The following is a 12,196-nucleotide window of genomic DNA, read 5'->3' on the forward strand; positions in this document are numbered from 1 at the left end:
ATCAAATCACGAGAGAATCTTTAGGGCATTGGACATCACTTAAAAAGAAAATGAAAGGCAATGGGGAATAAGCTAACTCAGAATAGAATCACTGTCCGAAGATCTTGAAGATCTCTAACTGTAATTTTTTCGGTAAAAAGTTGTCCAATGATTTGCTATCTTCAGAAAGTCTTTGGTACTAAATCAACACATAATTTAATCTCATAAATTCTCATAAATAAGTATAAAGAGAGAGTAGCTAACAGTTACATTTAGTAGAGAGTACGACTTACAGACAAAGTCCAAGGCTTACCATTAAATTCCTGTGTAACATTAACCGGATAACCTCTCTGTCTCTTTATTTTGTTCAAGGCAAAATAATATTGCTCCTGCATGCTTAATAAAAAATAAGAAAATTTATCAAAATGTGAGAACCCTTAAGGTCATTTTTATGGATGGGGCAACTGTGAGAGCACTAATTACGAATTGCTTTGGTTTCTAGTCAACCAAATCCATTATAGCTGATTCCAATTCTGTTGCCTTTTTCTCTCCATAAAATATTATGATTAACTAGATAATTTTCTTATAATCCTAATACACATCCATCTAAAGGGTTCTCTGGTATATAGTATAGAACTCTGGTGATTTTCAGTTTTGAACCATGGTGGTTAGAGGATAGAGGAGAAAGTTATGGAAAATTCCTATGACTCTCCGTGGTTTTGGCTGTTGGGAATGGAACACTTTATTTACAACATATTTATAAAACACACTGAAAACGTGAAGTCAAACTTATTTCCACCGTCCCCAGGGAATTAGATAAGAAACCTGGGAATTTTTAAATCACTCTCAAATACAATTATTTTTCCTTACATTAGTTCTTAGCAGGAATGATGGTAACACTAAAAATACAGCAAACAAATTCTGAAAAAAAGTGAAAGTATTTGAAGGGCTTTCATCGTATTTTAGATAAGTTTTACTAGAACCTGAAATATAAAATTACTTTTCAATACCTTACTTGTTGGTACTGGAAATAAAAACCACAGAATTGTTCACATTAAATAAATATTTCCTAGAAAACGATGAAACGATACATATGGATGTTGTCACAACAGAATAGATGATGCTAATTCCATATCATGGGTTTCTCTTTGAGTTTGATCTGATAAAACTTTTAAGGTTATTTTCTCCTTTGTAGTGGCCAGTCGAGTTTCTTCTGGAGTTCTCTGGGGAATTGTCATTTCTCAGCTTCAGGCTAGGCTTCCTTTTCCAAGGCAACTTTTATGTTCACTGCTCAAGTGGCTCCCATCGCATCTTGTTATTTTTGATGTTTTTCATTTTGGGATATTTCTATAAATAGAAAAAGAGGCATCCATCAGAAATATGTATTGGAAATAACCAGGAAGAAAACTGCCTGCTTTCAAATATGGTTTATAAGACACTCAAATGCATATAGCCTTTTTCAGAAATAATGGGTAGCAAAGTAGAAGAGCCCAAAAATAAAATAAAAGGAAGAAATGTAGATTCTTCAGAAATAAGATCAATATTTCTATGAGACAGTAGATAATACCTTAGGTTTTATCTAAAGTAAAGTGTTTTTCAATTAACAAAATACTTTTCTTTGCATTTTAGTTTATCTTTACAAGGCCTCTGTTACACAGGCAGCATAAAGGTTGGAAACTGAGGCCCCAGTGAAGCAGAGCCCTGCCCAGCAGTCAGGCAAGTGGTGAGTGACTGAGGCTGATGGTGTCTAAAAATGTCTGATTCCAGCCCCAGCACTCTTGGCTGCACTCTTGGCTGCTATACTCACAGAATACAGCACAGAATAAAGCCTGGAGGAGTTCTGAGGACTACAGAGGAGGAAAGGGGTACCTGTAAGTGTTCAACTGGAGAAAAAGCAACAAGTCTCAAGCATCGTCTGTGCTGTCTAAAGCTCCCAGTTAACAGAGACCCAGACTTGACATTAACACAGCGCGCAAAGCAAGCTATGTTACGAACAGGAATTCTGTCATTCACACAGATGCTTCAGTCCTTTCCACTATAGTTTAATTTAATTAATTTATTTTTTTTAATTATTTTTTGTTAAATCATAACTTTGTACATTCATGCATTTATGGGATTCAGGGTCCACTATAGTGTTAAAGAAGCATGAGGGATTACCAGATTTAAAAATACTTATATAACCAGCACTCCGATGGTTAAGAGGATGAGAAAACCCAACATCTCCCCCTCTCTATTGCACTTGAGATCTGTGGCTTGGGTGCTAGCCACCTGGACCCAGAGAGAAACTCGCCCCAGCTCCTGCTCCTGAGCACTCAGCCTATGAATGACTTTATTCCTTTTTTCTTCCTCCCCCCTCTCTGTCTCCTTCCTTTCCAGTCTCACATTTTCCCTCCCTTTCTTCTTTCTTCTCTCCCTCTCTTCCTTTCCTTCCTCCCCTCTTTCTTCCTTTGAATTCTCTTCAAGAGAATTCTTGAATTCAGAACTATCTGAATTACCTAATGTGAGTTATCTAGTCTTCGTGTGCCTTACTTTCTATTTATTTTTTAAAGAAGGGGAAAAGGCTAATAAAATCTAGATTATGGAATAGTTACAGAGATTAAATGAATTAATAAATATAAAAAGCCTAAAACTATCTTACCCACTACTGGTGATTTTTATGATGCGTGTGAAATCCAAAGACAGAACACAGTTTTGTGACTGCTGAGGACCTCCCAGACTAATTGGGAAAGGAGAAAGGCGATGTCAAAGCAGAAGGCACTGAATTTCCCCCCAGATCATGTTAATTCCCCCAACAGCCTGAACTTGTTTCCCTCTGTCAACCTCTCCCTCAGTGCTCACTGGGGCTGGAGGTGGTCAGAGTCTGGTCGGGAAACGAGCCTGGATTCCATCCTCTCTCCTCCTGATTCACTGTCCTCAACGGCTGCCTTCAGATTTTTTAAGTCTTCCTTATATCACAAACATCAATAAAACTACACATTATAGATGAAAGAACACAAGATTTTTAGGCAGGATGCCCAGATTTAATTCCCCTTTCTATCACTTCCTATCTTTGTGACTTTATCTGTAGAAAAAGGAATAACAACAATATTTCTCCCTCACGATGCTGCTTTTCTTGGTGGGTGACAGATGAGGGCAAATGAAATCGTTGTGTTGTTGTACAGAGAACAGGGATCTGAAGACCCCGGTCTGATTCCTAAGGCTACAACTGACTGGCTGTGTGTCTTGAGGAATCTCTGAATTTCATTTCATTATCAGTGAATGAGCTTTGATAATAATAACTGAATCACAGAGCTGAGGAAATATCAAATGAAATAATGGACCCGCAAGTGCTTTGTAAAATGTAAAGTGCTACAGAATTATTACTTGCTATTACCATCTCATATTCACATAAAACTATTACAAGCCTGTAGTTTGAAAGTTTAATCTGTCATCCTGACAGTTATTAGTCTCACTCTCCCATGTCAATAAGCTGATTTAAGAGAGTACATAGTCAAGCAGAAAAATGGGACTCGAGGAAATTAAAGTAATTATATTATCTCCAAATAAAATAATAGGATTTGAAAAATCTTAGTTTTAGAAAGGATCTTATGAGTCACCTCACCCTGCCTGATCTAGCCCAACCTTCCACCCCATGCAGGGGTCCTCTAAATAACACCCATGCCCTGGTGGCCAGCTCTAGTTGGCAGAGCAAAAGATTTTACATTAAATAGAAACTGTGCTCCTTATCTTATTCCAAGAGATCTCAAAATGTGTAGGAACTATTTTTTTCTGACAGTTACTTAGGTTTTATAGTATAAATTGATTTAAAATCTCTATGATTTTTGGCTTTCATCACCCAATCCTTTTGGAATGATCTCCAGTTTAATAGGGAGGTGATGTTTCTCGTATTGAATTAAGGAGTCACTAAACTTAGGTGATCACATTAACTGAGGGATTTGGATTCATCTAGACTAAGTTCCTTGGAGACAAAGCCATCTAGGGGCTTCATCTATGGAAGAGTAGACACAGAATGGAGTTTTGTTTTGTTTTTCTCTCCAAAAAATACAGGTGTCCTTTAACCGTCAGAATCTATATCTTGGTGAGAATAACCTGCCACTTAATCCACAAAATGAAGTTATAAGCAAAATAGAAGGGAATAAAAATTTTCTGTCATTTTAATCTTCTCATTTCGTGTATTTTGAAAGGATCAAATACAAGTATATCTAAAAGCAATTTACATTATCTTGTAAAGCTGATGTTTCCTAAGGTATTAATTTGAACCAAGGCTATTCACACCTCACTTTCCTTCTTGGGATGACTGAGTGACATCTCCTAAAATTGCTTGATCTGATGTTGAACAGTCAAACGTGCGTGAGACATCTCCCTCATTTAGGACGCAGCTTAAATGTGGTCTCTTGGGCTCTTTCCTTCAGGTTTTCAACTGGATTTTCACCTGTGTTTTCATCTCCCATCCACTGCCTTTTTCTTACCACCTTTTGTAATCAAATTTTTGGCTGAGTCTGAACGAATAAGTAGTTGATGACTCCTTTATTCTCCCTCTTGTTTGCAGTGATTAAGCGGATAGTGCACCATGTTTCCGAGATGAGTTTTCTATCTGTACACTGGCAACTGTTTTTTGCACATAGAAAATGTTTTGTCCATGCCACACACATTATCTGTCTAGTATTAAACAGGAGTCCTGGCTTCATTTCTTTAGTTAAGAAATAGATGGTGTCCCAAAACATAAGGAAAACGGGAAATGGTAGCGGAATGTACCATTAGTTGCAAAATATTAATTATAAAATTTTACAAAATAGTTAAAAAATATTTTCTACCAGCCTTTTGGCCAGAGATACCATCTTCCAGTAATTCACCAAAATGATGAGGGCAAAGAGAGAGGAGAGGCAGCTGATACATGTTCTCTAGGCCTTTTAGAAAACGTGGAATTGTTCCTTTGGCCATATAGATGTGAACCTACCAGAAAGGTGATATTGTAGACATCAAGGGAATGGGTCCTGTTCAAAAGACATGCCACACAGATGTGACCATGGCAGAACTGAAGGAGTCTACACTGCAGACCTCCTCAAACTATGGTCCATGGGCCACATGCGGCCTGCCTAGGACATTTATCCGGCCTGCCAGGTGTTTTTGCTGCCGCTGCCTGTCCTGCTTAGCAGCTGACTCTTCCCGGGGCCAGCAGTCCAACCCTCCAATGGCCTGAAGGACAGTGAACTGGCCCCCTGTTTAAAATTTTTGAGGACCCCTGGTCTACAGTGTTATACAACATGCTGTTGGCATTGTTGCAAACAAACGAGAAGCATTAATGTTCGTTTGAGCATATTAAGTATTCTAAGAGCAGAGAGAGCTTCCTAAAATGCATGAAGGAAAATGACCAGGGAAAGAAGGAAGCCAAAAAGAAAGGCACCTGGGTCCAACGGAAGCACCTGCCTGCTCTACCCAGAGAAGCTCACTTAGTGAGAACCAGCCTGAGCTCCTGGAACCCATTCCCTATGAATTCATGGCATAAAAGGCATACAGCATAGCATGCAGAGAACCAAGAGAACCAATGGAATAGGAACATGAGGTGCTGGAAGTTATTCCCCATGAACCCATGGCATAGTAAGGTCTACAGTGTAACACGCAGGAGAACCAAGAGAACAAGTCGAGCAGGAGCATAAAGTGCTGGAACCCATTCCCTGTGAATTCATGGCATCACAGGCATAGCAAGCTTTGTCACAGTCAATGGGAAGGCCCCTTCCTGAGCTGCTGGAACCTTTTCCCTATGAATTGAAGGCATAACAGGTATTAAAAATAAAGGCTACTGTAAAAAAATAAAACATTCTCTATGCATTGAGCACCTCTTTGTAAAATATTGTAATGAATATTTGTAACTAAAGGTACATTTAGCTACAGTTTCCCATTTTTCCTATATATGATGACTTTAGACGTGACCTTTGGGATATGTATACCTATTGAGAACCTATTATGGGCCAAATACTCTTTTAGAATCTAAGGAAAGAGCAACTTGATAAAAATCTTTGCCTTCATGGTGCTCATATGATTGATAATCACAATAAACAGGGGATGTAAATGATAAGTTAGATAGCACATAGAAGAAAGGCCGGCCCTGCTGGGAGGCTGACGGTGTTTCTATAAATAAGGTGGTTATGGCAGGGATCACTGAGAAGATAACTGTAGACAAAGAGGATCTAACAGAGGCAAGGCCTGAGAGCCCCCTGGATCTCTGGGGGAAGTTTATGCCACTTATTAAAAACAGCCTAAGCAAGACTTGAGAACAGAGCTTCCCTTGGGTTTTTAAGTGAGAAAGGGAGAGAAATAGAGAAGCCACTCGAGGACATTTTTAACTATTTCTTTCTTTAAATCTCAGATTAATATAAGGGTATATACAATTAGGTTACATTGTTTGCATTTGTTAGGTAAAGTCCAAGTTGTAGCTGAGCCCTTCACCCAGGAGGTGTGCTGTATCCCCTACATGGCACCTGACAGGTGAGAACTTGCCACGCCCCCTCCCCCTTCTGGAATTTAAATGTTTTTCTCTGGTGTGGGCATGTAGCTGTTCATATTAATATTGAGTACATTGGATGCTTGCTTTTCTATTCTTGTGAAACTTGACTTAGGAGGATGTTTGCCAGTAGAGGATTTTGAGGAGAGGAATTACACAATCTGGTTGGGATTTTAAAACATTTACTCGAGCTGCTAAGAATTGATCCTATAATTCCTCTGCTAGGTATATATTGAGAAGACCAAAAATCACGCTACAATACAGATATATGTACCAGAATGTTCATTGCAGCCCAATTCACAATCGCTAGGTCATGGAAGAAGCCCAGGTGCCCATTGACCCATGAATGGATCAATAAATTATGGTATATGTACACCATGGAATATTATGCAGCCCTAAAGAAAGATGGAGACTTTATCTCCTTCATGTTTACATGGATGGAGCTGGAAAATGTTCTTCTTAGCAAAGTATCTCAAGAATGGAAGAAAAATTATCCAATGTTCTCAACCCTATTATGAAACTAATTGTTAACTATCACAGGAAAGCTATAATCCAAATGGAGTCCAAGAATATTGGGAAAGGGGTAAGGGGCGGGGAGGGGTGAGGATGGGTGAAGGGAGGGTGATTGCAAGGATCACGCCTCTGATTTTTCCTATAGGGGTACATGTGAATCTTTCTAAATGTTGAATATAAATGTCTTAACACAACAACAACAAAAAAAGAATGGACACTAGGGGGCAAGTGTAGAACCAGATAGACTAGAAAGGCAGGATCAGTATCTTGATATGAGATAATAGTTGATAGCTGCCAGGATAGGCCCGGACTAGGTTGATAGCAATGGGCATGGGGAAAAAAATAGCCGTATTTTAGATAATGTTTGAAGATAAAACCAATAGGATTTGCTGACAGAGTAGATGTGATTAGTGAGAAGAGGAGAAAAATTGTTCACAATTCTCCTAGTTCATTAGTGTTTTTCAAAGTGTGGTACGTAGACCCCCCTGCATCGGAATCACATAAAAAATATGTTTAAATTCATTCTCTTGGTCCACCTGAAGACTTCAGAAACAGACTCTCTAGAGCAGAGGTTAGTAAAATTTTTCTGTAAAGAGACAGTAAGTGTCTGTCACAACTACTCAACTCTGCTGATCTGGCACTAAACCAGTCTTAGGCAACACATAAATGAATTTTATGTCCCAATGAAATTTTATTTACATACATGGAAATTTGAATTTTATGTAATTATCACATGTCAATATTCTTTTTTATTTGTTTAACCATTTAGAAATTTAAAAACAAAAAGTTCTTAGCTCCTGGGCTGTACAAAAACAGGCAATGGGACAGATTTGACTCACAGGCCATAGTTTGCCAACCCTGTAGCAGAGAACAGATCCCATGAATGTATATTTTTAGCATGCATATTATTTTTTATGTATAAGAACGTTGACCTAAGGTAGGTATTTTTATTCGAATTGTAGAGACAGGGAAACAACATCACAAAGAAATGTGTCATTCTTTGAATTAGGGTTTATGCTGGTTGCAAAGCCTAGGGGTTAATGTTCCTGTCCAGTCACAGAAAAGAAGAGAGATTGAAAAGCAAAGCAAAGGTTGCTTCGCCCAGAAGATTGTTTTTTCCTTTTAATATGGTGTATGGTTTTGCTTTGATAATTAACATTCTGCTGATGAGATCTCCCATTGGAGAAGGCTGACGAGTAAGATCTTCCATGAAGAGCAAAGCACTGCAGGAAATAAATTAGTCTCTAGGGAAGAAGAGGGGCCAAGTTGTCAGTGCTCACACAACTGCCTAATAGGAAATGATATTTCAGAATTGCTCAAAGAATGAAATGACTGCGGGTTCTCCTTCCAGCATGTTCTTAAACATTTAAACCCTCTGAAAAGAGGGAAATAGGTTTGCTATAATATAAAGAGCAATCTTACGATATATTCCTTTAGGGTGTCAGTATTTCTGAATTAAAATAGCATTCCCTAGGAATGTAAGGGAAATTTTACCAACACCATTATTTTGTTTATATTATGAAAAAAATCTGCATTGATGTTAAATAGAAGGATGAAACAGATACCAGATTTTTTTGATTGCCCGTTTAGAATAATCCATTAGTTTAAATGAAGATTTTCTAGTCTTTGGATTAAAAGTAATCGTTGTGCTTAGAACACTACTTAGAATGACACTAAATTGTTGACGTGTTCCTTTATTAAATTAGGAAACAATGTGTTTTATGATGATGATATCAAAAGTGACTATCTTTTGATAGCATATAAATTCCCATGTAATCAATATAGACCCTCCACCTTGTCTAATCCTCAAAATAATTCTGATAGCTTACACTAAAGCTCACCATAAAGATTTTATTTTTCAACAGATCTATTTTTTGTATTCTAGTTTCCACCTTGACCTCAGTGAAAAGATTCCCTCTGACTTTGTTTCTGCTCATCTGTTTAATTTACCAAATGAGATGTGGTGGATCACCTGAACGGGGCTCTTTTTTGGAGATGAGATGGTTTGAGTAGGATCTTAGATGTGGTGGATCACCTGAACAGGGTTCTTTTTTGAAGATGAGATTGTTTGAGGAGGATCTTAGTGTGGTGGATCACCTGAATGGGGGTCTTATTTGGAGATGAGATGGTTTGAGTCCAGCGGTGTCATTGTTTTATATCAGAATAGGCCAGAGAGTCACGAGCTTTCAGAATTGACAGGATGTGAAATTTAGCTGGCGTGCCCCCTGTTTTGGTGGGGAAAGTGAAGCTCAGAGAAATGAAATGGTTTCTGAAAGGCCACACACCGAGATTCTGGCTGAGCTAGGACTAGAACCTAGGGCACCCAGGTTTTGTTGTGTGGCTCAGTGTTCCTCTACTACTTGTCTAATACACAGGAGATAAAAGGTGGTACAGATTTAGTCTAAAGACATACCAACAACTTAAAGAATGTAGTTGGAGCTTCAAAAGGAAGGACATTACATTAGAGAATGTGGCACAGGAGAGTGAACATGTGGTCCATAGAGAACACACGGGGCAAAAACAAATGGGCCTCTTTAAAAGGTCGTCCTGGGGCAAAGATTTCAGTTTCTAGAGGGACACATAAGGAGGAAAAAGGAAAATGGCCCCTGGTGCAGGCAGGTAGATCACCAGAAATAATTAATGAGTGACCCATATAATAACCAGGTCCTCCTCTTGTCTGCAAGGCCTTTGCCCTTGGACAGAAGCTGCCACCTTGCCCACAGTCACAGTCTCTTCTCAGGGACAGCTGCATTCAATGATTGACTGATGCAGGGGGTATAGAGGCCTGCTTCCCACAAACTCCCAAATTAGGACAGCTCTAAAGACCATGTCACCTCCAGAGCTCCTGGTGGGATCAGCTGAGGCTTCTGTTGTGACTGTGTCATCACTCAGCTAAGTCTTCTGCCCTCCCTGTGTCTGCGACTCTGCCGCAGGTGTAGGTCCTGAGAGCAACTCCCAGTCAGCTTTCTGCAAGCAAATGAATCCAAGGAGCTGGATGCGCAACAGACAGCTTAATGCAAACATTTCCACTGAACACACACCACTTACTGAAAGTACCTCTAAGCTGATTAAACAGTGAAGTCCTGGGTTCCTCCTGAGCTGCTGCTGCTGCTGTGTAGGATGGGGAAAGGGTCCGATAGAGAGGCCGGGCATCAGGCCTCTGCACAAGGGCATGTTTCCTGCACTCTGGGGAATTGATGACAACACCAACCATCGAGACATGCTTCACAAAGGGGAAAGAAATGTAGACAAAACCCCAGAGATTGCCAGAGTCACAACATCAGTTGGCCACAGCCAGCACTTTGCGGAGTGTATTGGACGGAAACAAACTTTTTCCTTAGCAATCAACTCATAAACACTTGGTAGTTAATTATGACAGCTTGACTTAATTAGAGTTTATTACATACTCTATTAATTTTCACCTAGTTGATCTAATGTAATCTTCAAAATAGCCTATGTTATAACAGCCTTTTTTTGTTATTATTTTTTGGCTGGGGCTGGGTTTGAACCCACTACCTGGATCTAGCATATGGGGCCTGTGCCCTACCCTTTTAAGCCACGGGCATCACCCCATTATAACAGCCTTATTAATCCAGTTTTACAAATAAAGACATAGAGTCTTTAACCATCGTTCAGAGTACACAGCCATGGCCACCGCACCTGGCTCATTTACTCTCTTGCATGCAGTTAGGGACTCTCACTTGCCGAGAACCACTATTTTAACTCTAGGTCTTCTTTGTCCTTAAAACCATCTCTTACAGGCAATAGGTTAAGCAGGTGCTGCTCTGGTCTGTACACAGCTACGATGTAAAAAAGCCAAACTTTAAACCCAACAATCTCAGCTCAGACTCCAAAGGTCTGAACTTTATCATCCTACTGCTTAATCAGCATACTTTCAGAGAACTGTCATTTATGGACCAAATAATATGTAGCCCTAATTAAAACGTTTCTAAAATAAGACATGGGCATCACCAGGCACCCAAACTGAATGAAGGCCCCATGGCAGAAGGGCCTGGATGAGATCTGGTGAAACATTTTCATCGGCTTCTTGGTGAAGAAGAGCCGGTGACTAAGTGACACTGTGGGACAGTTTCCTGTACCCCAGGCTGCAGCGGAGTCTCATCACCCCGTTGGTGTTCAGCCATTCACAGCAAACCCTCTAGCTGTTTACACTGAAATCAAGATAAAGAATTCCCTTTAGCATAATTATTAGATACATGTTTTGAAAATGTTCCACCCCATCTAACTGAAAGACTAGGCCTGCAGATCCTGGAGAAATAAAACCAGAAAAGCAGCCTCCCTCTTCTAACCTCATTAGGCATTTTTTTTTAGTCTCTGATATGCTGCAAAGACTCTGCAACTGCCACTCTCACTGAAAGGGAATTTAGGAAGTGACTTAGGTCTAAGCATTAAAAAGAGAAGGAACCTCAGGCAGGGTTTCATTTGTCTGCCTGGAACTCAAAGGAGGATCCTACATACTCAGAGATGAGCTACTCAGGCCAAGTACAGGGAATGTTAACTGTGGATCCAGCTTCATTTTTCAAATACAAATAAACATATACTATATTATATAAAGATCAAGTTTAAAAAATTATATTCTGCTCGACTTTTCTAGTTTTATACATGGGATTGTCTATCACACACAATTACAATTCATAACTCAGAAAGACTAATTTATTGCATTTACAAATCAGAAAGCAAAAAAAAATATGGTCCAGATGTTCATGCTGGCTAATTTCTAAATGTTAGAGTCGACTTATTCTGAGAAAGGAGATTTCATTTTAACCCCCTCTCTCTACCTTTTTTTTTTTTTCTTTTAAGACGGAATCTCAACTCTGTTGCTGGGGCTAGAGTGCCATGGCCTCAGGCTACTCAGAGCTCTAAAACTCCTGGGCTCAATATACCCTCCTGCCTCATCCCTGAAGGAGCAGGGACTACACACACCTGCCAAAACACCCAGGTAATTTTTCCATTCAAAGGAGGTCTCGCTCTTGCTCAGGCTGGTCTTAAACTCCTAAGCTCAAGCAATCCTCCCACCTCAGCTTTCCATAGAGCTAGGATTATAGGCATGTGCCACTGCACCTGGCTCCATTTACTCTCTTGAATGAAGAGAGTACTATTACTACTTTAATTTCAGGTCTTCTTCATCCTTAAAACCATCTCTTACAGGCAATAGGTTCAAATTAGGTGCCGCTCTGGTCT

General features: G+C 39.5%; 1 protein-coding gene across 1 annotated transcript in view; it reads right to left on the bottom strand.

Moving 5' to 3' along the window:
- Nucleotides 1-1,229: 1,229 nt before the first annotated feature.
- THEMIS (thymocyte selection associated) overlaps nucleotides 1,230-12,196 on the bottom strand; it is a 200,730-nt gene continuing 189,763 nt past the window's right edge. Inside the window, exon 6 of the mRNA XM_023512802.1 lies at nucleotides 1,230-1,326. Coding sequence (XP_023368570.1) covers nucleotides 1,295-1,326 — 32 coding nt within the window. The 3' untranslated portion in view covers nucleotides 1,230-1,294. The remainder of the gene's footprint in view (nucleotides 1,327-12,196) is intronic.

This window comes from Otolemur garnettii, unplaced genomic scaffold (genome assembly GCF_000181295.1).
Source record: "Otolemur garnettii isolate 467f Iridium unplaced genomic scaffold, OtoGar3 scaffold00002, whole genome shotgun sequence".
Lineage (NCBI taxonomy): Eukaryota > Metazoa > Chordata > Mammalia > Primates > Galagidae > Otolemur > Otolemur garnettii.